The 27,961-nt window shown below is 41.8% G+C and overlaps 1 protein-coding gene across 2 annotated transcripts; it reads right to left on the minus strand.

Moving 5' to 3' along the window:
* On the minus strand, positions 1–27,491 carry LOC148038625 (gamma-secretase subunit APH1-like protein). 2 transcript variants are annotated; one of them, XM_087673852.1, is made up of 7 exons: positions 27,341–27,491; positions 27,049–27,234; positions 11,858–12,010; positions 11,631–11,716; positions 915–1,055; positions 690–817; positions 1–316 (listed from the first exon to the last, which is right to left on the minus strand). In XM_087673852.1, exons 2-7 carry the CDS (start codon positions 27,159–27,161, stop codon positions 155–157), a joined length of 783 nt encoding a protein of 260 aa, XP_087529978.1. In that variant the 5' UTR covers positions 27,162–27,234; positions 27,341–27,491; the 3' UTR covers positions 1–154. The 2 variants fall into 2 exon arrangements, with proteins under 2 accessions (XP_087529978.1, XP_087529979.1); XM_087673853.1 differs by having other exon boundaries at positions 930–1,055; positions 27,341–27,489.
* Between the last annotated feature and the right edge of the window lie 470 nt (positions 27,492–27,961).

A 27,961-nucleotide genomic window follows, 5' to 3' on the forward strand; every position in this document is an offset into this window, starting at 1 on the left:
TTCTCTTTTTCCACAGGACCATAAAGGAAACTATTGCAAAATTTGTACACAGAAACTGCACTCCATGCATGAAGTTTTTTTGCTTCTTGCTGGATGATTTTCCATATTATTGTTTACAACAGTAATTCTTATAAAGAATACTGGCATACATGTATCATGACACAATATTTGTTCTCGCTACATTCAAAGCTAGTGTAGAGGCTTGTCCTGTCTTATCCCAAACAACTTTTCCACAATAAATCAGACCAGCAGTTGCACAACATAGAACCAAAGGAATGCCTGCAATGCATCCCCCTGGGAGAAGGTTCACAAGTGTCTACAAAAAGAAATAAGTATCAATAAGCATCCCACTTTCAACTTTCTAGAGATAGATGTTAGTAATTTAAATTTTACAAGACACAGTTAGACTCAAGTGAGAGATGAAATAAGGAGAACCTTTAACAAAGTTTTTTCAAACAGGGTTCTTTGTTCAGAAAATTGATTCATGGCTATTTCCTATTCTGAATATTAACGCACCACTCTCGGATCATCGGGCAAGAGCCACCCTCAAACAATCCTGACAATGACCCACAACTACGCAACCTACTGTTGGCACTTTGTAGCAGTAATTTGCAACTGAACCGACTACCAAAAACAAATGCACAAAACTTTGAAAAATACACAAACAAGGCAAACCTAACCCAACTTACCAAAAAGGAAGCTGTAAAATGCAATCCTGGTACAAAGAGCTGCTGCAGTTTGTGGTCATCCTCGTATCCAGTAAAAGCTATGACCATTGAGAATGTATGAAGGATGAGGAAGGCCAGTGATACCAATGCTGTCATGGCAAAATAAAACCACAGAAATGTAGATTAAAAACATTAACTGTTGAATACCCCTATCAAAGCAAGATATTGTGACAATCAAAAATTCACCAGGAACACCCATACAAGTAGCAAGGAACAAAGGCATTTGACTGCACGAGTCGGTGTAAAATGTGGCAGGTCCAAATGCAGGAGTAAGGAGACTCAAGCAGAAGAAAACTGCATGGGCAACTCCGTGTCCCAGACCACCAGCTGCAGTAGATTAGAGAGCACCAGGGATTCAGTACATCATTACCTGACATTACCTTGGACCAGAATCAGACTCAAAATCTTATTCTCTATCCCAAACTTTATCATAACAAAACTCCAGACATTCTCAGTAATGGACAATGTTAAAGAGGGGTAATATCTACAAGTAGTCCAACCTGGTGTATCATTTGAAGAAGGCTGCCTATACACAATATCATGCCTGTAGGCTATACTACTTTCTAGATATGTTTCACATGAAATCCTGAAGAGGCACCACAACTTTAAACAATCTGTTCAATCAATGATAATCAGCCAGACTTGACCTGGTTAGAATAGGCCTGATGCCAATGAGATTGTCATGGCCCATCCTGCCACTCCCACACCTTTGGGACACCCTCAATGCCTGCATCTCCAAGGGTCAGAGAGCCAATCAAGGAGGAGGCCGAAACTCTTCATGTTCCACTGTCTCAGAATCTGAATCTGGAATGGCCACTGACTTGAAGCCTGTGGCAGTGGATCATCCTCCACTGGAGCCTCGTCCACAGAAGGCTAATAATCAATTGGCAGTTGTGGCCGCTGGATCCCCAAGAATAGGGTGCTCCTCACCATGCTGTGATGCTTTCAGATACATCTTCCCTCTCTCCTCCTCCAGAATGTGAACATATGCATCACACCCAAAGATCCTGAAATCAGAGACATCAGGTCCACTGCCAAATACCCCTCAAAATGTGTCATGCCTGGAACCCCCAAAGTAGAGGACCTGTTTAGGATGTGAAAGGCTGTCACTAGTAACTACAGCCTCTGTCCATAGAGCCTGGGGAACCTGACGATACTCCAGCATGGTCCTCACCATCTCCACTCGATCTGCATAGAATCGAACTGATTTTGTTGAACTGGCCACCTTTGTCAGCTCCAATGGTCTTCAACTTCTACCCGGGTTGTCTTTCTTCAAAGATTAGCCAGTCTCAAAAAAGGAGAATGCATGCGACTTTTAACTCCGAAAAGAAAGCTTATGTCATCCTGCTAAAATTTTCAACAATAAGCATAAAATACCTACTCCCTTTGAGAGACTCTTATCCCATAAGCCCACACAAATCCATGTGTAGCAACTCCAATGGCCTCTTGGCCCTTCGAAATGCCTAGGAGTTCAATCTGGCTGTAACTTCCCTTTGGCTCACCCCAACCTGTGGTAAGCCACGAACAATCCTATTAGGAACCACCTTCCGAAGGTACTCGCAATTGAGGTGACCAAACTGAGCATACCATAACTCGTTCTGGGACTAAGGACGAAAGAGATAGTGATACATAGCAATTGCATTCTTCGTCTTGTAGACGCCACACTCCTCAGAAACTTTGCACGCCATTGCTTTTGTCTGCCCTTTGCTCAACCAACAGCCCTAGGCTGCAGATCTTGCTCATCGACGAGATGTGAAAGCCAAGACCTAAGTGCATAGAGCACCTCTGATGCGAAAGCACCTCCATGTCTATATAGAACGATTGTATCTCTCCTGTGCCACAAACAACGACAAAAGAACTATTGCCAATGAAGACATAGCCTTGCACGGTAAGCAAGTCCTCCATACCTTCCCTCGACATAGTCATGTAGCAAGAAGCACTTTTGTCCACGATACATTGTCGAGCAAGTGACACCAATAACCCCCAAGGAGATGGAGTAGGTTGCAAATGCACCACCAACTCCCTGACTCCTTGCTCACCAAGCAGAGATCCCAAAGTTGATCTCATCTCAGGTACCCAACACCCAACAAGTGGGGGGAAGCTGAGGAGACCAAAGAGAGTGAGGAAGAGGTGGACAACTCAAATGTGTGCTCTAAGGACTTCCCCCCATTACACCCTACAACATAGCTAGCAAAGAGAACACATGAGAGTGTGTATGCTAGGAGGCAGCAAAGACATGCATGGGCTACAAAGCCATGCCTATCTAAGAGACTAAGACAATACTCTCATGGAACATGTGAGGCTTCTAAAGATGATACTTCAGGAAGGGACAGAGCCTCATGAGATAGGATTTGCATAGAGCATTAGTGGAAGGATCAACTTTCTCATGCTATAGGAGCACCATATCTCAGCAAAGAGGATATCCTAATGTTGTGGGGAGTTATTGGCAGACTAGAGTCACACTTACTAGGTAGCAGTGATGGGAGTCACAAAGATACAAGCTAGAGTATGCATATGTGTTGGGGAGCACTGGAATTAGTCGAATCGTTGAGATATCATAATCCCAAGGAGAGCCATGTGGATCTCTATTAGAGTGAAGAAGGCACTTATTGGTTTGTTAGTCATTTATGTCTCAAATGGACAGCAAGGCAAGGGACACTTTGTCACAACTCTATAGAAACAGAATTTGTATCCTTTTTCATTAATTTGTCTATATAATGATTTATTAAATTTATTTCCTTTGCACTAATTAGATATAAAGAAAAGTGCATTGGAGCTGGCCACTGATGAGTGTTCACAGGTTATGGTGGACCCACGCGGTGGGTTAGAGAAAAGATAGTTCACACTTCCACATATATGGCCTGATTGGGCGCCTGTGACTAGAACTCACGCATATCAGGGTTAGACTCGCACACAGAAAGGATTGATGCCTTGAAGTGTGGGCTAGATCCACCAGAACAGACAGTTACAATCAACAAGATGGCATGATCATGAAATGCTTGTATAATGTGCATGTGTGGGCTGAAAGCTTGAAATGCACATTTCTTTGCATAGGAAAGTCACATGAAGATTCTGATACCGTTTTTGCGATGTACACGGAAAAAGCTTTCATATGACACCATATTAGGGGGGTCCCTAAATTTTAGGAGATCCCTAAATTTTAGGAGCCTCGAATTAGCCTAAAAATGCTAGTCCTAAAAAATAGGGATGTCATTCTAAAAATAGTAAGTTCTGTACTCTGACTGTGCTTACTAAATTTGGTTGTTTCTATTCTTGACAGTATTCAACCCAAAAAGGAAGGCCATAGAGAAGAGACAAGTGTCAAGACACTTGTCACACAAGTTTCCAAGTGTCCCACCACTTATCACATCTCATGACATGTGGCTCGACAATTGTCTTGTGCTACTCCACGTTTCCCTTTTGTACTAACTCTTCCCTCTCCTATAAATAAGAGCTCGTTTTTCTTCATTCAACATCATTTTTCTTTGCTGTAAATCATGTACAACACCCACAGAAAGCCAGAAACTGGCCCCATCCATCCCCATCATCATCCCCCACTTCTCCATTATCAAATTCCTCCATATTCCCTCTTCTATCACTGCTGCTTTACAGGACAACAAGCCTGTAAATTCATTACAGCACCTCCTTCTCGAGCTCTTTCTTCCATTTTAGCAACAAGAAGCAAGCCCTATCCATGTACTACTGTTCAACGATGGAGAAGGCTGATTTCCCCTTTTTCTTCTCTCATACTGTAAAGAAATCAGTTTTTATCATTGCATAATAGATAATGCATGTGTGTTTGTACATCTTTGCATGATCTTGTGAGAGTGAGAATTACTTCTTCTCACTCTCAGGTTGATTGTAACTGAGCTCTTCCCTAAGGGACTTGGGTTGAGCAGAAATACATTCCTCCGGGGGGGTTACCCATCTTCAACCCTCAATCTTGTCTCCATTACTTTTACATTTTCATGGCTGTAATTTTGTGAGTAATTTTCATTTTCAGCTTTAAGTGTTCATTCTCTTTTATATTAAATCTCGAAAACAAGCAAATATCATAATTGTTAAGCATACTACGTTGTTCGGGGCGTTTACACACTTCTAGACTAGGTGGCCTAACACGCATCATACCTAGCACAATCCTCTCAAACAACTCACCAATTCAATTACTTCTCTTTGAGAGAATCGAAGGATCCCAATCAAATGTCAGGATTCCAAGGCACCTATTCTACAAGGATGATCTTAGACATTTGCACGAATTTGGAGATCCATACCCCTCTTAGTCAGATGAACTAGTGACTTGGATGAGGGCCTACAAGAGATCAACTCCTTCAAGGACAAGGCCACATGGCACCAGGATAAGAGAGAACCTTCTAGAGAAGGAGAGACCCACTAGAGCATCATTAACAACCTACAAAGCAAGGAGGACAAAGGATTGCTGAGAGGATAGGATGCACATTGCCAAAGAGGAGATAGATGCCATGAATGAAACTAGATCAGAGTATACATTTCAAGAAAGAGCTTCCTTCTAGACTCAATGTGATAATAAGGTTAATAAATATTTTTTTCACACCACAAGGCCAAAGCACTCAAGACAAGGTGTTCTCAAACTTAGGAGAGCTGATGGATCCATTGCATAGAGCCCTTTGGAAGCAAGGCAAGTGGCTACATAGTACTATATAGCTTTGCTAGGTTCCACCACTAGGCCCTAAGCTATGAGAGAGATACAAGGACAATATGGCAAAGCACCAAAAGGGTGGTTACTAACAAGATGAGTAGATATTTGATGGCTCATTTTACAGAGTTGGAGAAGACCCATTTGGCACTACCCTCAAGCGAGTGTCCATGAGAACATAGACTAATATGTCATTTTTGAGCTGCTAGGATCTTAATTAGGCAAAGGTTATGAGTCAAAGGAAAAACGTTTAAGAAAGCTTCATCCACATCTTTGCTACCATCCGCAACCTATATACATGAACAAGGACAACATGTTGTAGACTCATGAAAAGAAAGAACCTAGCTCGAGAATGGAGCTTATCCCATACAGCTGCTTGGTCCATAGTAGAACCAGTGGCAGGATCCTCCACAGGGCAAGGGATAGAGGTCATAACAAAATCCCATAGATCAAAGGTATCAAGGGTGCACTCCACTTTGCATAACCAAAGCGAGTAGTTTGACCCGTCAAGTCAATCTTCTTTGGGTAAGAAAGGTAGAACCAACAAATGTGCAAAGGGTGTCATCATGGCAATACAAGGGACAAAAGGATGGGCCCTATGATATGCAAAGAAATGGGAGAAGGAGAAAGCCAATCTCATTTTCAAGACCTATCAGAATGATGTTTCCTTTCAAAACAAGGCTCTAGTCAATCTTCTTTGGGTAAGAAATGTAGAACCAACAACTTTGCAAAGGGTGTCATCATGGCAATACAAGGGACAAAAGGATGGGCCCTATTTTAGACATGCAAAGAAATGGGAGAAGGAGAAAGCCAATCTCATTTTCAAGACCTATCAAAATGATGTTTCCTTTCAAAACAAGGCTCTAATCTCCATTTTCACATTACTCTTTTGCAACATTTTGACTGATGAGAACACCTATCTTCAAAGTAAAATACGGTTTTCTCATCGGAGTGCATTCAACTAGTGGTACTCCATCTCTCTCTACCCTATTTTAGACATGCAAAGAAGTGGAAGGACGAGTAAGATGGTCTGATTTTCGAGACCTATCAAAATGATGTTCCCTTTCAAAACGAGGCTTTGATCTCCATTTTTCACATTGCTTTTTGCAACGTTTTGACCAATGAGAACGCCTATCTTCAAAGGAAAATATGGTTTCCTCATTGGAGTCATTGAAGTAGTGGTACTCCATCTCTATAATACACCTGCAATCACACTAGAAAATTTGTGTTTTGGTGTCAGGCCCAAACAGAGGGAAAACCAGCTAACCCTCCAAAGGAAGATTATAGATGTCCTACAAGCTTGGTAGAAGGTCCAAAACCAGCAGGATCACATTCTTCAAGACATATCTCCTCCAAACAGCAATCTACATGTGGTCTCCCTTGTGGAAGCCTCTGCATCATCAGTTAGGCAATGATACCATATAAGTGTCCAATGGAAGAGAAACATAAACATGGAGAGAGGAGAGAGACAGCAAGAAAGAAGAGAATGAAGTGATAATCTGCACTAAATTTGAATGGAAGGTTGAATATAATAGTAGACTAATCAATCCCTGCATGTAGCCCAAGGTATTCGTGAGGGAACTGGATCATGCTAATAATGATGGCTATTGTCATAAGGACATGAAATTTTATTGCTTTGCTTAGCATTTGATTAAGTTAATCAAATGTGTAAATGTGACTTGCACATGGTGCAAGTTAATTATTTCACAATGCGGGACCCAGGACCCCGAACTATCGGTTGATGCCAAGGGCACAAGTTGTAATAAGTTGTGTCTAACAAGTACTAGGTAGTACCCCAGTTTTGGCCTAGACCAATTTATTTGCCACTAATGTCAATGGTGACATTAGAGACCGGGCATTAATTAATTAATTAATAATGCAAATCTAAAGACTAATAACTGCTCATGAATACTTGGAAAACAAATTGGCCTAGCCAATTTAATTATTAGCTTATGAAATTATTATTTTTAGCACTAGAATAATTATTAAATTATTTTTAAAAGTAGTATTTTGAAAATTAATTTAATAAGTTGGATAATGTTGGAAAATGGGATTACAAGGCTGTCACTTAGCAAAACTTGCCCATGCAAGTGGAAAAAACGTTTCGGGATTTGTGGAAGCCTATTCCAACCATTGTGAGAGAAAAGAAGGTTGTTGCAGAGCAAGAAGATGCTATTGATGTGATTTGCAACCACCATGAACAAGTCATATAGCATGCAACAATAATTTGGAGCCCTTCACATGCAAGTGACAATAGCCCAAGGTCTTTTTGGTACAGGCGACAGCATGTAGGAGGGGACAACAACCTTTCTAGTGATCCTAAGCTCTAAGTGATAGCTTTCATGGCTATTTAAGCAAGGCAACAGCAATTTTTCGACCTTTCTCACAATGAAACTCTAAAATTTCTCTCTCTACAACATTCTCTTATCCTCCAGCCATTTGAGTCATCAAAGGTAGAGATTTCAGTCACAATCTGCTATAAACCCTAATTTATAGCAAAAATTAGGAATTGATAGGTACCTCACGATACGTGCTCAGAATTGAGAGCCTAAGACTTACTTCCAACAACTAAAACTGAGAAATTTCATGGAGATTTAAGAGGCAAACCAACCAATATTCCCCAAGCAAACCAACAAACAAACTCGTTTGAAGGCTTGCTGGTTCTTTACAAGAGCAAGAGGCAATTGTAGAGCGAAGGAGATTCAAGGAATCTCATTGTATTCCATCCAAATTGCAATAAAAGTTAAAGAAATACCAGAAGGGGCGCCAATTTTGGGTCCAACAAGCTATCCATTGTCCAAGATTGAAGTGGTAAAGTGTGTATTTTAATTTATGTGAATTAATTACTTGCTGTAATTACTGTTAAATCAGGTTATTTCCACCCTATATAAGGAGGAAGGTTGGTTTCAGCTACATCGGAGGCAGAGAATGCCAGGAGTGTGCTGGACCTGCAAAAGAAAGATGAATAAATCCACCAAGTGAGGGCTGGCTATAAATAGCCAAAAAAATACTAGATCTGGCCAGCCTAATTAGTAGGCAAAAAATATGCAGCAGTTGGCCACATTGGATGCTGGTCGACCAGCTGCTTGGCAAAACAAAAATGCTGGTGCAAACTCCAATGCAAGCGACCCACTATCTGACACAAAAATCAGGCTGCCTAGCCACTGAAAAAGAAATGCAAATAGTTAGCACCAATGTGAACATACTCCAAACACACTAGAAAGAAAATGCACACACCTAGACTAGGCTAAAACAGTCAGAGCTCCTCTGTCCCTGTCAAACTCTGACAAAGCTCACAACCAGGAGATTATAGACTAATAAAATACAAGCCAACAATTTCCTCTTGAATAGGCAATATCAAACTGTTGAATGAAAGTGAATGAAAGTCAAAGCTTTTAATCTGTCTTGTGTGCCTAAAACCTCAAGCTTCACACCTTTACTACCCTCATTGTAATCTTTTGCTTCACCCATCAATGCCAAGTTATCATAGGCTTTACCACCCTCATTGTAATCTTTTGCTTCGCCCATCAGTGTCAAGTTATAATAGGTAAGCCAAAAAGGGTACACGTCCTATACCAAAATTTTGACCAGTATTAAATGGTGCATTAACATAACCAGCAGTTGTCCCATGATTCCTGAACATACCAGCTACATCGATGCATTACCGAACTTCCAATAAAACTGGAAATTCTGACTAGTGAGAAGCCCAGCAAGCCAAAAAGAGGGATGCACGACCCTATAGGTATCATGTGAACATTGCTATATATTGGATTCTACACTCCACTAGCCATTCCCAGTTATATTTGGCATTGCATACCCTACATAGGTGGCTACATACCACGTACATTTGGTCCATGCATTCCCATGGCTGAAGTGTTTCAAGCCATTGCTTGGAAAACTGATCCATCTCCAAAGTAGGCCAAATGACCTACATTAGCATCTATGCCTTGCTGTCCATAATGAAATGGATTAGCACTACCAAGTTGGCCTTGCATTTGTATCAATTGCCCCATCAATACCAATTATTTTTGCTCACTGACTACATTGAGAGTGTCATAAGGCCATTTAGGATTTTCCTTTGGTAGATCCTACTATCCCGAAGCTGTAGAGAATGCCTTACTCTTCTTGCCCTTGTTGCCCTTCCTTTAAGGGTTCAAAAATCGAGTGGATTGAGGATCCTTTGCTAATTGAGCAAAGATATCAACTGTTGTCCTCAATCTATCTTTGAACTGATCATCATATCCTTCACTTTCTTGCTAGTTATCAACATCAAGAGGCCTTGAAGGACCCGCATTTTTGTCTACACCAACATTTTCAGCTTGCTGCCCAAACTATGTGCCTTGTCCAAGATCAAGCATTGCGTTTCCTGCTTCATTATGTGTATTTTCAGACTAAGAGACATTATCACTACTTGATCCCATTCCACTATATGAAGACATTCTTGTTGTAATGCTTAGCCAAATCAAAATTTCAACACCAAAGTAATGTTGCTAACTTCCAATCAGGTGCCATAGGCCCAGCAATTCAAGGGGGTCGACAATATACCAACAATGGAGCCATAAAATGAGCCAATCCTTTGGGAATGGGTGGTAACGATCCAATAAACACTACTTATAGCAAGCATAAAATTCAATAAACAAAAATACAAATGTTACCACTTAATCTTGGACACTGGAGACCCAATTGGCCCCAAAAGTTGGCCGCCCTTGCAGTATATCCTTATCTTCTATTATGATTGGAAGAAGTACACCAAGATTGCTCCAATCTCCTTCAATTTCCAATGCCTCTTGCTGTCATAAATGACTAGCAAGCCTTCTTATCAGGTTGCCCCTTAATTCACCCAAGGATTGGCCTTCCATTGACCCTTGGCTGGTCAAATTTAGCCCCAAATCTAATTGGAATAGGCTGACCTCTTGGAAACACTGAAATTGCTCAACTTCCAGCATTTGTTCCAAGTTTAGGTCTTCAATCTTCAAGGAAGGACCCAATGTGACGCTAAACCTTAATTTTTGCTGTGAATTAGGATTTACAACAATAAATGCTCCTACTTTCCACCAAATATGGCTGATTTTTGCTTCAAATGGCCAAGATTTGCTATGATACTTTGGGGAAAGGTTGGAGAATGAGAGAGAAAGCTGACAAGATAGAAAATTCAAAGATCTATCGCCAAAATGGGCTCGAATCTGCTGCTGCCCTGTTGTGTATGCCTAATTAACTGCAACCCAACCCTCATAGGGACCAAGATGTTGTTGTCTGCCCTAGGGAGCGCAAAACTTGCTGGCACCTAATCATCTAGGCTGTCACCAGCTCCTATAGATCTCTGATCAGCTGTCACATGCTGAAAGTGCCCCCTCCAATGGCTAGAACAGCTGCCAATGCGGGCGTCTATAGCTGGATAGTCTCTCCCTTGCTTCCTTCAGCCTCTACCAACTCACAATGGCTGCAATGAGCATTTCCCAACCTCCAATAACCTTTTCTCTACTTGCAGGGGAAAGTTTCGCCAAGTGGCAGCCTTCTAATCCATTTTCAGCAATTTTCAGCCATTTAATTATTTATAGAAATTACTAATTCTGAAAAAAAAAATCAACCCTTATCCCTGCCTAGAAAATTAATTGTGTATATCCACAACTTAATTGGCTAGACCATTTTAACTCCCAAGCTGTCACAAGCATTGATTGACCCCTAAACCGACACTAATCAATTATTTAATGCCTAGATCCTAGCCTCACCATTGACACGTATTAGCCAAATAAATGCCCTAAATTGACACGAGGCACCACCGAGTACATGTCTAATATAACTTGTACAACTTTTGCCTTCGTGATTTTTCCTAACTGAAAGTAATTGTCCATGTCGCTGAGTGTGATGGATTGCCATCAATGAAACATCTTGCAAGTCATTCAAGAAACACTGTGAGATCATCCCAACCAGGGAATTACTACTTTTTCAATGCAGCCAAAGCACCCTTTAACTCCACCAAAACAATAAGATCTCCTTTTCAAATATGTATTCTTCATTTTCCATCTAGTGATTTACCATCTTGAGTCACTTGAAAGCATTGTACAAACACCCACCTCACATCTTCTCATAAGAACACCTTAACGTATCCACATTACCTTGTACTTAGACTTGAAGTAGGCCACAACAGTTAGCTATGATACTGTTGCAAATTGCACACATAAAAGAAATTCTAAATTGCAAAAAATGATAGTAGCATGTTAAAAAAGTACCGAGTGCAATTTGAATTTTGTCCGTGAAGAACAATTGTGGCTTGGACATCTTGTCAGCCAACAAATTCAAGAGTGTTTCAATTTTCCTGCATAAAAGAAGCCCAGAAGGAAAAGACAACAATAAGACCATGTTTACTATACATGGACCAGGCATGCTAGATAGACAAGAAACAAACAAAGTTTGTAAAACTGACCACATAGACTGTAAATGTACCTGCAACACTTACTTGTAAAGTTTCCAGAAAAGTGGCCTTATTGCTTCTTGGAAAGAAACGCAAGTAAATAGCAGAATAAGAGCTCTCCAAGGAGATGATCCAAGTGGAAGGAATGCCCTCCAGAAAGCTGATAGAAAAATGAGACTTACAAGCCATACAAGAGCACTACACATAAGACAAACAAAAAACTACAGAACTTAGTGCACTGCCTTTGCTTTTCCAAAACACTGTTGAACTTGGAAAAAAGCAGTAATCAGCTGACATCTAAAGCAGTGACTAATATAGCAAAGAAGTAAATTTCAAAAATGCAATGATGATTCAACTGAACAAAAGGTATTAAACAAATGACAATGAATCCAAAGCTTCATTGAGGCTTTGAGGGCATTAGAGGCATCCTGCACTTTATAGGTCTCATATGATAGTCATAAATGATAAACTTCCAGCAATAATCCAATAATCCAATGAAGATATGCATAAACACTACAAAAGTATGGCCAATTTCATACATTGAAGATGGGCACTGAAAAAAAGGGCAAAGTACATTTTTCTTTTTACTGATTTGTATGTATTACAAGTCATGTCCAAAGGAATGTAGACCAGATGTATGATATTTTAAGGAACAAAAATAATTCAGAGGAAAAGAGACCTTGAACACATACAAGAACCAAGGCTTTGGATGTCACTCATATTGTAAAGTTTATTTTGGGTTGTCATTGACACTACCTATGCATGTATTTTGGAACCCCGTAATTTATTGCAAGACATATATTTATGCCTACAAGAGGCCAGTCAATTGAAAACTTCTCTCATTGTATATCCTTTGGCAAATACCCCCTATCTTAGGTCCTTGGACATCAAGATGGGCACTAATAGCATTGGTCACAGCCTTGGATCATAAATTGACCTAGTGTGAATGCACTCGAGGCACTTTAGATTAGGGCAGCCCAATCCTATTTATAGGACTCAAACCCCAATTGTGCACATTGTCATGTGATCACCGCTCTTGCACTTTAGGTCTAATAGCCATCACGTTTGCACACTGAGACGATGTGGCTAGGTGGTATGGGGCACCAACTCTTGGGATGCCATTGTGGCCATTGCTAGTCCTAAGCTCAAGGGCGAGATTGTTTTGCTCTACAGTTGGGGGGTGAGTGTGATGTCTTTTCCATCTATGTTTTGTATCATGGGTACAGCTTGCATTGTCTCATGTGTAGCTTGGATCCTAAGGTAACATTTCGATGAATCAAGCATCAACCTACTGCTGAGCACAAGATACAATGACATGCACAAAACCATTGTTCGCTCACAGAACCATGATGGTCCATGCCTAACGAGTATGCTTTCATCTTGATTATGGCAGCATGGAATACTACTAGCAAGAGGGGGGTACATGGGGGCCACCTGTTGTAGGTGATGGGGATGACGAGACATGGTTCTTGTCCAATACTCCAGCTTGAAATAAGTGTTAGGTTAAATAGTCTTTTGGTGATGCTGTTAGAATTGGTCTATTATAGGCAATGCTGCAGCTCTACCTACTGTGGATTGCGCCACCGCCCCTAGTCCAGCTCTTGCCACCTCTACTGCTGCAAGTGCCGTCTCCGTCACCCTATGTGTCTGCGTCACCACCATTGACCTGTGCACTGAGTTGCTCTACCTATCCCTAACCAGCACAGCGCCCTACTGCTGCTGCCTACTGTTGGATGAGCCAACCACCCCACCTACCATCTGCACTCAACAGAACCGTCCCACACAACACCAAAGCCGCAGCTTGTTGCTCCAAGCACCGCTACCTACACCTCCTCTGTTGTGCTAACTTAGCAAACTTCGCACCACCACCAAACGTGCGTGCTGTCCACTGCCACATCTGCCAGTGCTACTATCACCCCCCCCCCCCCCCCAGACAATGCCGCCTAACCAATTCAACCCACCAAAAGGATCAAACTCTGCACAAGGATCCCAAGGCATCCAAAATTTGGGAGTCTTGCTCGATTTGTCTTCCAACACGCAAATGGACGTCAAACAACCTAACATTGAACAATTTCTACTCAATTTGTGCAACAAATTTGGGGCTTTTTTGGCGTGGAAGCTTCAGCACGCATCCTAAAGCAAATTCTTACTCCTTGTTGGTATGCATCTCAAGGTGCAATTCTGCTAAAAATTCGAGCTGTAAGGTAAATTTTTCTTCTTAAGATTTCAATTTCTTTGAAATCTCAAGAAGAAATTTGGAGCTTTTGTCTTGCACACATCCCAAGGCAAAAAATCAGTGGTACATCAACATTTAATTGCTGCTATAGACAAATTGAATAGTAAATTTGGGAGAAATTCAAAAATTTTGGTAAGAATCGGCATTTAATTGCTGGAACTTGTAATTTTGTGGCCATGTATTACAAGACAAATTCTTACAGTAGTATACAGCACATATTTCTGTTATTCTCGAGCTTGAGTGCTATTTCAGGTGACATTTTGCACACTTTGGTATTTGTGTGATAGTTTGACATTTGTTTGATAATCTCAAGGTATTTCTGATACTCTGACGAGTACGCACTATACTTCAACATCATCGAAGTATTTGGCTACAAATTTTTGCTCATTCCTGATAGCATGGCATGTCATGGAAACAATGATCAGAGCAGCATCCTTGGTGTCCTCACTTAGGAGAACAAGCTTGATGGCTCCAACTACCCCTTGTGGAGTTTTATGGTCCACAACCTTCTTGTTGAGAAGAACTTGTGGAACTATGTTACAAGTGACTTGCAGCAACCAAGAGATCTTGCACCTCACACACCTCAAGGTCACGCTCGAGGATAGGTTGCTGGTGCTACCCCTCCTACGAAGGATCTGAGGAAATGGGATTCAAAGGATGCTCAAGCACTTTCTTTGATAGCATTGTCAATAAAAAAGGGCCATCATTCCGCACATTCGGTCTTGCAATACCTCAAAATCAGCATGGGACATACTTGAGCATATGTTTGTTTCCTACAATGCGGCTACGATCTCCTATCTTCGCAGAGAGTTGGCAAATGTAAACATGGATGAGGGTGATAGCATGACGGATCACCTTACTCATATAGAGTATTTACATAAGCAGTTGCTCATTGTTGATGAGATTATTCAAGATGTTGAATTAGTGAACATCACACTGAACTCACTTCTAGAGTAATATCTTAGTTTTCACACCCCTTTGATATTGTCATTTTGGGTGGCGGGGGGGGGGGGGGGCAACAACGCCTTACATGGAGTTGAAAGGCCTCTTGTTACAAGAGGAGCAAACTCAAAAGAATATTGCATTGCATTTAGGTGAAGTAGCCATGCTTTCCAAATTCAAAGGCAAGGGTAAAGCTGGGCAAAATGCAAAAAATCAGCAAAAGGGTGATGCTAAACAGCCATAAAACAAGGCTATCCAAGACTCAAAAAAAGTCTTAAAAGAAGGAAAAATGTCATTATTGCAAGAAGCTAGGTCATTATATTGATGAGTGCCAAAAGAGATTAGCCAAGGAGAAAAAGAAAAACTCTGATTTGGTTGTCCAAGAGGCATCAACTAGCAAATCAGCAGATGGGGATACTTCAACCAACTTGGTAGAGGAGGATTATGCATTTCTTACATGTAGCTATGATTCCTCTATGCCTAATTTAACATTCAATGCTGCTAAAACGCAGCAAACATGGTGTTTTGACGATGGTACTTCAAAGTACATCACTTCCAGTAAGTATTTGTTTACTTCTTTGCATTCAGCCCATGCTAGAAAGTGTGTCACATGTGCGAACAACAGTAGTTATGATGTTTGTGGCATTGGGATAGTCAATATTACTCTTGCAGATGGTTCAGACTTCATGCTTCTAGATGTATTGTTTGTGCCTAGCATTACAAAGAACTTGTCTATTTCTACCTTCAATAAGCATGCCTTTCAAGATGACAAATGTATTGTCAAAGATAGAGAGATGGACTATGCACTCAAGCTCTTTGTCACCCTGTACAAGGGTTTATTCTTGTTCGACACTTGTGACCGACAGTCTCATGATGCTCTAGCAATCATTAGATGCATTACCTCCAATGGAGACTTCACCACCTAATGCGTGCGAGGGATGTATTTTGGGCAATATGCACATGTTTGCCTTCAAAAAGGATAGTGTAGTGCGTGTTGTCCAAAAAATACAACTTATTCACTCTGATGTTTGTGGTCCCATGAGGACATATGCACTTGGGATTCATCTTTATTTTTTTACATTTATTAATGACTACTCCAAGTATACATGGGTGTATGGGCTGAAGGATAAATCTTATGTATTCATGCATTTTAAACATCTTGTGGCAAACCTTGAGACTAAATGCTAAATCTTATGTATTCATGCATTTTAAACATCTTGTAGCAAACCTTGAGACTGAAACTAGTTTAAAAGTGCAAACACTTCGCATAGATAGAAGGGGGGAGTACAAGTCTCGTACATTTGAGACATATTTGATGGATCGTAGCATTACAGATTGACCACTGTTAGAATGACTCCTCAGTAAAACGGAGTTACTGAAAGGAAGAATCGCACTCTCATGGAAATAACTCATTGTATATTGAAAAGCAAGAGACTGCCACATAAATTTTAGTTAGAAGGGCTTCAATGTGTCAACCATATATTGAATCAGGCACCTACAAAGGCTTGGAAGATGCTACACCGTTCGAAGCTTGGCATGGCAAGAAACCCAAAGTTGACTACTTTTGGGTGTTTGGTTGCTAGCCTACACGCATGTTCCAAAAGAGCTTTGTGGAAAGCTTGATGATAAGGCTGTAAAATGCATTTTTATTGGCTATAGTTCAGAAAAAAAAGGCTATTGCATGTATGACCTTCACATGAAGAAGGCATTTGTCAGTAGGGATGTCATATTTGCTGAAAATGCAGCATTTTCGCATGACCAATTTCAAATGCCAACCACACATGACATTGGTAATGTTTTTGAATGCCTCTTACCACTTTCTTTGGATTCCATGCCTGCTGTAAATGGTAGGACAGATCTATTACAGCAAGCTCTTGCTGCCCCATATGCTCCCAAACAGCAAGGCATTGATGAGGGTTTGCCACATGCAATGGAGGCAATAGTTCAACATGAAAAGGCTGCTGTAAATGCAGCAAAAGCAGTCCTGAGATAGTTGTTACAAACTCTCAAAGGCAAAAAATGGATGCCCCAAACCTCAACGTACTAGAAGGGCTACCAAGCATGCAGCACATGATGGCGGGGGGCACATTTGGCTGATAAAATGGAAGTAGATGATTGTGATAAGCATGTGTTTATGAGCTCACTCTTGGATAATAATGACTAACCTACTTCATTGGACAAAGCTTAGCAAGATGTGCATTCGATGCAGGCCACGCAAAAGGAGTTAGACTCCATTGCCACTAACTCTACATAAGCGTGGATCTACCACTTGGTAAGAAGGCCATTTTGGCACTAAGTGGATTTTCAAACTCCAATGTAAAGCTGATAGTATAGTTGACAGGTACAAGGCACAGTCGGCGTTGTTTGTAGCAAAAGGCTATGCGCAGAAGAAAGGCATAGATTATGAGGAAACCTTTGCTCCTACGTCCCGTATGGAATACGGTGAGATGTGTGATTGTGATGGCTGCACACTATGGTTGGAAAGTACATCAATTGGATATTAAAACAGCATTCTTGAATGGGGATTTGCATGAGGATATTCATGTGTCCCAACCTCCAAAGTTTGAGATTAAAGGGAAAGAGCACATGGTATGCAAGCTGCATAAAGCTCTTTATGGTCTTGAACAAGTTTTATGCATGGTACTCAAAATTGATGCATATTTGGCCAACAAAGGGTTCAAAAATAGTCCAACTGCTCCCAATCTATACATTAAGAATGAAGGTGGAGACTTGCTAATTATCATTCTTTATGTGGATGACATGCTGCTCACTAGACCTACAAAGGGAAAAATTGCAGATTTTAAGGTTGATTTAAAACATGCATTTGCTACATCAGACATGGGTTATTTACACTACTATTTGGGGATTCACTTCACCCAAAATTAGTATGGTATCATCATGTGACAATCACAGTATGTGGATAAGCTATTACACATGTTTAAATTGCAAACCTACGTGCACTCCTATGGAGCCAGGTTTAAGGCTATCTATGCATGATAGTGAAGAGATGCAATGATATTGCAATTTACAGCCACCAGACTATTGGCTGCCTTACTTTGCAACACATGTCCTAACATTCAATATGCAATATCTCAGGTGAGCAGACATACACACAGCCCACAGACCACACATTAACAAGTTGTTAAGCGGATATTCAAATACTTGCAACATACTCAGTTACATGCATAATATTTTCCACCGGGGGGGTGGACTTACACTTATAGGCTTACAGTGATTCAGACTAGGCTGATGATGTAGACACTAGGTAGTCTACTAGTGGACACAGTTTCTTTCTAAAACCAATCTTCCTTCATGAAAAGGGTGGTAATTCCGTGATCAAGTACTTAACTACAACAATCAACAAATAAACATAAATTGAAATGCACAATTTACCTTAATAATCTTGAACAGTAAGACACCCTCTTGGCCTCAAAAGTGACGCCCCTTTCAGTAGTTCTTTAACTTCAATTGCCAAAGGATGTATTACAAGCTGAGATTCTACAATCTTCTTGGCTAATTATAAAGCCCCTTGCTGATCCAACAATCAATAAATAAATTAGGCAATATGCCCCTTGATTTTCACCCAGAACTTACTCTAACTGGACCCCAACTCATATAAATGCTGCCCCAAATTTACAATTGATGGTTGGGCATTTGAAATCCCCGACAATACAACAAATTGTAGGTGTTGATTTCAGTGTACAATGCCTTATCTTGTTGGTACGGATCCCAAGGTGGTTGCTATACCCTAATTTCTACAAAAATTTAGGATTTATAGCAGAGATCCCTCTACTGTGTACCAAATTTGGCTAAGATATGCTCAAAGTGATTGAGAAATATTGACACCTCCTCAAAATGGGTTGGAGAAGGTGAGAGAAAGCCAAGATGAGAGAGAAATCTGATTTTCTTCGCGAGAAAACCCTAAAATCTACTTGCTGCCTACTCTAGCCAAAATTTAATGCAATCACCTACAACCAAGCACCTCCAAACTACTGTCACCTAATTAGCAAAGCTATTGTCAGCCCCCCAAAAAGTGTATCCTTGCTTTTTCCAACCTACTACGGCCCCCAAATGGCTATCTTCTACAGCAAATCGTTGTTCTTTGATCAGAAAATGGACCAGCAGTTCCCTCTCTCTTTCTCTCCTAGGTTATAAAACTGACTGAATGGCTAAGACCCAACCCCCAAAAACGTTTTCTCATTTTACATGGGCATTTTTGCCAAGTGACAACCTTCTAAACCCACTTTTCAGTATTATCCAGTCATTTAATTAATTTTCAAAATTAGATAATCTCAAAAACTAATTTCAACCCTTCTGGCCTTGCCCAAAATTAAGTATGTCCATCCATAATAAAATTGGCTAGGCGTAGTCCCCAATCTCTATTAACTCTTAGACTTACATGGCTAGGCCATTTGCAACCTAGAGTGGTCCCCAACCTTTGTTGACCCTTAAACTGGCATTTATTAATTGATTAATGCTAGTCCCTAGTATCACCACTAACACTTATTGGCCAAACAATTATCCTAGGGTCAAAATTGCAACTAGCACCAAAACACAATTGGCATGACTTATCACAACTTTTGCCTTTAACACCCACTGCATTCTCAAGGTCATTGGTGGCTTGTTACCATGAAATAACTGCCATGTGCATTACATGTGCTAAACAACCTTGCACATTTGTCAAATGTTATCAGTAAAGTTAGAGCATATCAAAATTTCACATCCCCATGACAAACCTCCCCCTTGGAATCCCTTCAATCGTCCTTGATTGCACTACATTGTGTCAAAGGAAAAGCATATTGCACTGGATTTTCCATACAGCATCACAATCACAACATTGGCCACTATTGCCTAACCATACTACATACCCCAAACCTGCTAAAAATATTCAACCAGCATTAACATGATATAAATCTTATTGCTACAAACCCATTGGATGCATTCATAACTCATGTTTCTCAACTGTTCTGACTTCACAACCTCCATATATCTCACAGTGACTAGTACACTGAGTAGTGACCCATGGGAGACATATTGTCAGCATAGTATCTTAAATGCATACTAAATACATCTGAGATCCACTATATACGAGAGCTATCCACAACTGAACGAGTGGAAGTGCTACCTCCCCCTTGAGCATTAGGTAATACTCCAAACCCCTGCTCTATTGAACCTGACTGAGCCCAAACTAAAGTCAACTCTAACTAAAAGGCATCTAGGTAAAGCTGCAACAACTAAGGATGGTCTACCAAGCCATCCTCTTCTATCCATTTTGCATCCATTAGTGAATAATTCTAAAACTTCACCAAATATCTTCTCGAAACTTTACCTTTAGCCGTTCTTTTCTTATATGCCAAGATCTACTTAAGTTATCTCATCCAAATCCTCAGTCTCAAGCTGAATTTCAACAAATATATTCTCTAGCACATCACCACAACAAGGCCTCAACAAACTGACATGAAAGGCATTGTGCATCCGCCAATGTGGAGGTAATTTTAATCAATATGCCACATCGCTAAACTTTTCCAACACTTGGAAGAGCCCATAGTACCTCATACTCAACTGTCAGTAGTCATGTTTGTCATGCCTTGTCATCTCCTACCTATGAGCCTCACTCTAAGTCAGATGAGGACTTTAAGAGCTCTAGCCTGTCTATCACTTGTTTTGACGGAAGAGGTAGCTCATTCTAGACCACTTAGTTTATTGGATTTCAGTGCATTTTCTCCTTTAGTCGAGATTTTATGTGCATTTTTTGTATTTTTTACCAGCATTAAATGCTTGTCGGCCATATTTTTTCTTTGCATTTTTGGCATTTTTTACCAGCATTAAATGCTAGTCGGCCATATTTTTTGCCCCAAATTCAGATTGGCCAGTTTTTGGGATTTTTGGCTATTTATAGCCATTTCCCACTTGGTAATTAGTTAGATTATCATCTTTTCTCCTTCCTCGGCAAGTGCACTCTCTGGCTCTGTCATCTTCCTCTGTCTCCAATGCTGTAGTCATTACCAGCCTAATCTAGTGCCCTGACAAACGTTGTGGGCAACGTGCAGGGGCTGATCAGTCCTCCTACTGTATTCAGCATTTGTTCCTTGTTCAGTGCAGGTTCCTTTTATTTATTCTTCTCTTGTAGATTGTCTCTCTCTCTTCCTCTGTGTTCAAGTTTCTTCTTCCGTTGCGCACTCACATGATATCTTTGTCTAAGAGAGACACAAAGTTGACTTCTAGCAAAGACCACCCCAGACTAGCAAGCAGCCTTGCCACATCAGTGTTTTGCTGAAAACGCAACTTTCTACTTGGAGATGTCCGCTTTTCTTGTGCTAGATACCCATTTTGGTGCCCACTTCCTCTCCTGTTGGAGGCAACAAGCTTCCTAAAACATGCAACAATCTTCTACTACAAACGCAATGTTCTTTAGTTAGGCGATGACTCTCCTCAGTAAACACACATAGTGCTCGTGCAGGCGATAGTCTATTTTCCCAAGCAAACCCTCTACATTGACTTACTTGTGATCCTGTAGCCGTTTTCTCTTGTGCAAGCAACAGTCTATTTCCCCCAGGTGTCAGACCCTCTACATTGACTTTCTTGTGATCCTGTAGCCGTTTCCCCCAAGCAGACCCTCTACATTGACTTTCTTGTGATCCTGTAGCCGTTTTCTCATGCAAGCAACAGTCTATTTCCCCTAGGCATCGGACCCTCTACATTGACTTCTTGTGATCCTGCAGCCATTTCCTCTTGTTTTAGGGCTATCTACCACCCAAAAGCAGATTTTTTGTGGGTGTCTTGCAAGATATTGAAGATGTCTTATCACTAGTAATTTGCTAACTCAAAGAATGAGGTCTATGTTCCTTCCTTTGAGAGACGGAGAGATTTTCCTGCTAGTTCACGCAATGACCGCACGTCATCTAGCCCATTTGTACAAGATCCCTCTCCTCCCCATTCTCTCCATGTTTCACAGAAGGCCCATTCTATTGGCCTTCATATGCCATTCATGGAACCCTCAATATAAGTGCCCGTATTCCCTTCTTTGCCCAAAGAAGACCAGTTTGATGGTTCCAACTACTCACTTTGGTCATGTAAGGCGGAGTATATCCTTGATACCTTCGATCTTTGGGAGTTTATTACCCACCCTCTTCCCCACCGTCCAGTGGAGGATCCCACCATTGGATCATGGATGGATTGTGCAGCCTTATGGGATCAGCTCAACTCTAGAGCCCAACCTTTCCTCTTTATGAGCTTACAGGATTCTGTCCTAGTGCATGTACGCAAGTTGCGAAAAGCAACGGAAGTGTGGATTCTTTGTACCATCAGAAGACATTTGCCCACCGGATTACTCTCAAGAACAGATTACGGATACTCGGTCCTTCCATGAAGGCTCATATCAACAGGTTGGAGGACATGAGGGATGAGCTTGCGTCCCTTGGCAAGATGATCTCTTCAAAGGATATGGCTATGATTCTTTTGACTCAACTACCATCTCCCCGGTTTGATGTCTTCTACACCAGTCTTTTTACATCAAGGACCCATGAAAAGCTTCTATGGGAGGAGCTTACCCTGCTTGTTTTGGAGTATGACGAGCGCACCCAAGAGGTAGCCAGTGGATCCACCTCCACGAAGGCTTTTGTTGCAAGTTTGGGAGGGGGAAAGAAGAAGAAAGGGAAGTCAAAGGCTAAAAGATAGGAGAGTTCTTCAGGCTTGGATTCCGACTCGGAGGAGCCTAAATGCCCATACTGTGAGAAGGGGACACATCTAGAGGAGACATGTTGAAAGAAGTACCCTCACCTTCGTCCAGGAGCAAAGGATGAAGCTAACATATCCGAGCATTCTACCTCTACTCCAGCAGTTATCCATGAATCAGTGCTCCTCCATATTGTTGAGAAGCTTCTTCAATGGTTGCCTCATCTTCTGAGAGGCCTTGGCTAGTTGATAGTGGAGATTCTAGTCATATGACTCCACGAGGTGACTTATTGTAGGATTTATACCCTTCCGAGGGTTCAGTCACTGTTGGTGACATTGTTTCAATGCCTATTTGTGGTGTTGGCACTTTGCCTTTATTTCTCAACCGCGCGTCGAGCTCCCTTTCACAGGTCCTTTATATTCCGGACTTGGGCTTTCTACTCCTCTCAATTTATGGCCTTACTAGGCTTAGTACCTGAGTTGTCTTCAGTTAGCACACCATTTATATTGAGGATTCTTCTACAGGAGCTGTTATTGCGACAGGTTGGAAGGAAAGAGAGCTTTATAGGTTCCATTCCCCTTCTCTTATGCAAGGTCCTCTGAGGTAGTTTTCTATTGCTACACCTATTCCTGCTTGTGCACCCTCTTTTCCACAGGTTCCTTCCCATCCCCCACCCTCTCCTCTGATGGTTTCCTCATACCCCCCATCCCTTTCAGAGGGGGATGATCCTGGACCCTAGTGTTTCGGAGGGGGTTTCCCAAAATCTTGAGGAGCTTCTTCATTGGCAATCTTCATCGACGAACTTCATCGACATTAGCATTCCTCTTGCCACCCCAAGATCCATTTTTCCCTTGGCCTTCTACCACATCCAAGATCTGAGAGATGGTGTTAGGAGTCATATATGTCATGCCTTGTCATCTCCTACCTGTGAACCTCAATCTAAGTTGAACAAGGACTTTAGAAGCTTTGACCTAACTATTACTTGTTTTGACAAAGGAAGTAGCTCATTCTAGAGCAATCATTTTAGTGCATTTTCTCCTCCAATCGAGATTTTATGTGCATTTCTTAGGCAATTTTTGCATTCTTTAGCCTGTCTCACTTGCTAGATATTGTCCACCCTTTTCGGGACTTTTTTTAGCATTTCTAACATCTTTACCAGCATTAAATACTAGTTGGGCGAGCATTAAATACTCATTGGGCCAGTATTAAATACTAGTCAAACTAGCATTAAATGCTGGTAGGCCATTTTTTTGCCCCAAATTTCAAGTTGGCCAGCTTTAGGGATTTTTGGCTATTTATAGTCATTTTTCACTTAGCAGACAGTCAGATTATCATCTTCCCTCCTTCCTTAGCAGGAGCACTCTCCAACTCCATCATCTTCCTCCGTCTCCGAAGTTGCAATCATCATCAACCTGATCTGGTGCCCTCACTGACACTATGGGCTGCATGCAAGGACTGATCAATGCTCCTATATTCGGCATTTGTTCCTTGTTCAGTGCGGGTTTCTCTTCTTTTCTTCTACTCTTGCAGATTCTCTCTTTCTCTTCCTCTATGTTTGAGTTCCTTCTTCCGTTACACACTCTCACATCAACTTCGAATACAACCTCTCTCCCTTTCATCTTGTTTTAGCCTTGCCTTTTCAAAACGCAACAATACATAATCACCCTTTGTAAACTGCAAAGTGCATCTATGGCAATCAACTGCCTTCTTTTGCTTTTCTTGTGATCTCTGAAGTGCATATTTTATCTTTGCATAGGCTGGATTCAAGTTTTCCACAAAATGATCAACCTCAAAGAGCTTATCCTTAGTCTGCAAGATAGGTGGTACCTCCTTATCACCCTCAACCACCTCAAATGAAGCTTTGCCAGTGGAACTATACATTGTATTGTTATATGCAAACTCAACTAATGGCAAATATTTCTCCCACTGTTTACAGACCAGGCAGCAGAGCTGGGAGGAGGAGAGAGCACTCTGGTAAGACCTAGCAGTCACTCAGAGACTACTCCAAGAGACACCAGGGGATCCTACTCTCCACACACAGGAGGTGCACGCACGGGCAGCCCTCGCCAATCTCGAGGATAAACACTCAGAGTTATCCTTCCGTATCTAGGCAGCCTTTTGGGTGCGGAAGGGGGACACGATGTGCAGGGAGTTTTTCCAGGTGCATCAGTCTCACGCCTCAGGAGATCAGATTCGCAACCTCCATGATCAGTACAAGAGGATTTGCTCCAGCATAGATGAGATGATGGAGATTGCCACTAACTACTACAGACAGCTTTTTCAGCAGAAGGCAGTCTCAACTAGAGGACAGTGTTGTAGATAGCAAGTCTACAAGTCTAGGACTGCATTCCGTCCCTCGTTACAGAGGAGATGGGACACTCCCTTCTAGACCCCTTCACAGAGAAGGAATTAGCGGAGGCTCTCCATGCACAGGATGGGCAGAAATGCTTGGGTGAGGATGGTCTTTCTAAGGCCTTCTTCACTACCTATTAGAAGGTGGTAAAGGACCCCCTACTGTTGGCCTTTCACAAGATTTTCAACTACATGGCCTTCGACTTCCGGTGAGGGAGGAGACGGAGTTACTAGACTCAGAGTATACATATGATACTGCCCTTTATATAGAAGATGATGAGCTAATGTTGAAGAGAGTGAGACTAGCTCTGGAGGTATTTTACACTACAGCTGGAGTGAAAATCAACTGGCGAAAGTCAGTTGGTTTTCTTACAGACCCGAACTCTAGTACGGAGTGGGGCATCCACTTAGGGTTCAGATGGGTGTGCAAGGGACAAACCGTCCGATACCTAGGGTTCCAGGTGGGGCTCAGCATCAATCCTGCCCAACAGTTTCTTTCAGTTCTCAACTCTATCAGGTGAAAGCTGACCTACTAGAGCACTATCTGCCTTTCCTTAGTGGGCCAAGCCCTAGTGGTCAACCAAGTCCTCCTAGCGATGCCTTGGTACATAACCTCGTGTTAGTGCTTCTCCTCGTCTTGTGTGGTTCGGCTTCGCCGCCTAGTGCAGAATTTTCTCTGGGTCAATTCAGATAGTTCCAAGGATTCTCGGGCCAAGGTGGTGTAGGCGACCATCATCCAGCATCGGTTTGAGGGAGGGCTTGGGATCATCAACCGAGAGTTCCAAAGCCTGGCCCTTTTGGGCAAGCTAGTGGTCCATGGTCTCACACCAGGAGGACAAAAACCTGGAAGGTCCTTTTGCAAGAGGGTCTCCAAGAGTGCAAACCGAGGCTTGGTGGTGGTGATGACAAGGACACACTCCTAACCCTCTAAACCAAAAGTGGAGATTGGGATCATGATCTAAGTGGAAAAAGCCATTCTCAAGAAAGAAGCAGTCTATCCACTCAGCCAAGCTGATAGACTCAACCAAGCTCGGTGGTGGTGATGACAAGGACACACTCCTAACCCTCTAAACCAAAAGTGGAGATTGGGGTCATGATCTAATTGGAAAAAGTCATTCTCAAGAAAGAAGCAGTCTATCCACTCAGCCAAGCTGATAGACTCAACCAAGCTGTGGGAAGGAATACCACTCATACCAAGCTCTTGGAGCTTCCTTCACGCCATAGAGAGCCTTCTCCAAGCGATAGACATAAGCCTCCTTATCAAGCACATTGAAACTTGGAGACTAATCAACATAGATGTCCTCCTAAAGATCATCATTCAAGAGTACGAAATTCACATCCATCTGATACACGGGCTAGTGATGGTAGGCTACAAGAGCTAGAGCAATCCCAATGGTAGACATACATACTGTCAAAGAAAAGGTCTCTAAGTAGTCTAAACCTGTTTTCTACGCATAACCCTTGGCAAGAGGCCTTGCCTTATGCTTGTCCAAGGTGCCATTACACAACTACTAGGTCTCGTGGACCCACTTCATACCGATCACCTTCTACCTTGCGGGATGCGCAACCAGCACCCATGTCTCATTCCGCTCCATAGAATTGAGCTCATCCTACACAACACGATGTCATGTCTCCTATGCCAAAGCCTAGAGAAGAGTGGTATGCTCTATGTCCTCCAAGATTGTCACATGTTTATCAACGTCCATAGAGATAGTCCTGAAACTCGCAGGAAGGAGGGAAAACAACTTCGAGGCGACCATTTCTACAACGCAACATTTTCAGATCACGAGGCCTTGTCAAAGCGGGGATCTCCATTTGTGAAGGCCAGCGTATGCAATTACTATAACAGGGCTGTGATTTGGAGGAGTCTGGATTTTGAAGCTCAATATTTGATGTCATTTTGAGGTAGAACACATAAAGCCGTGACAAATAAAGCCGTCATGGCGGACAGAGAGAGAGAGAGAGAGAGAGAGAGCGAGAGAGCGAGAGAGAGAGAGAGAGAGAGAGAGAGAGAGAGAGAGAGAAAGGCACCTGCAAAGAACCGTGAGGACGAGGAATGGCTTGAACGCAATGACAGAGACGAAGAGAGACAGAGCAGGGCCAAGGGCCAGCAAGGTGTAGCCGATGCCAGCTACAACAGGCATGGCTCTGTCTTTTCCTGTGCAATTCAGTACCGTCTCTACTGGAGCAATTGAAGTGAATCGAACTGAATTACACCTTCATCAAAAGAAGTTGAATCGAATCATCGCTTGGATTCATAAATCGATATCAAGAAAAAAAATCATTTAGGCGGCAGTATTTAATTTATCAAGATTAAACCAACCAGTAATTACGACATCTTCAAAGAGATGTAATCAGCTACTTTCTCGAGATGTGATGAGCTTCTTGAGTATGCGGTTAACAACTTTCGAAGACATGGGATTGGCTACTTTCTCAAGATGAGATCAGCTTCTTGAGCATGCGCTCTCTAATCTAAGGGAACTATCTAAGTTAAGGAAACTCTACAAGAAGTATGCTCTAAGGCCCTTGAAAAAGCTTACGGCGGTTGGCCTCTTTTGAAGATGTATCTACTTTATCAATATACTATTATAATTGACACATCCATCGAGGCAAACCCCAAGCATCCATGCCAATTCTATGGTGCTCCTCCCAAACCTATTTTGGAGGGCCAAGGCACATGCAAAGGCAACGGCTCATAAACTCTCTCTAACCCTAAAATGGTTGTGGATGATAGTAGGTGACATGCAAATAAGTGAAAGCCCCACATCCTCTCTCACATACCTAATCCTACAATTTTCATAAAAACAAATCCAACATCCAATTTTACTATATATAAATATGCACCACTGAATTTGATGTTATTGATAACTCATTCTTCTTTTTTGAGAATGGGCATTTTATATCTCTCTCTACACATTTTCTCAACATGGAATTATCTTGCAAC

The sequence above is a fragment of the Lygodium microphyllum genome, chromosome 3 (assembly GCF_053477565.2).
Source record: "Lygodium microphyllum isolate KBCC chromosome 3, Lygodium_microphyllum_v1.1.10, whole genome shotgun sequence".
Taxonomy (NCBI): domain Eukaryota; kingdom Viridiplantae; phylum Streptophyta; class Polypodiopsida; order Schizaeales; family Lygodiaceae; genus Lygodium; species Lygodium microphyllum.

Bases quoted from the DNA above. Each gene is read 5' to 3' on its own strand.
- LOC148038625 (XM_087673852.1), bottom strand. From the start codon at position 27,161: ATGCCTGTTGTAGCTGGCATCGGCTACACCTTGCTGGCCCTTGGCCCT. The intron at 1,056-11,630 runs GTACTTTTTTAA...AATCTACTGCAG, and splicing joins CAAAATTCAAATTGCACTCG to CTGGTGGTCTGGGACACGGA. The intron at 317-689 runs GTAAGTTGGGTT...TTCTTTTTGTAG, and splicing joins ATTTTACAGCTTCCTTTTTG to ACACTTGTGAACCTTCTCCC.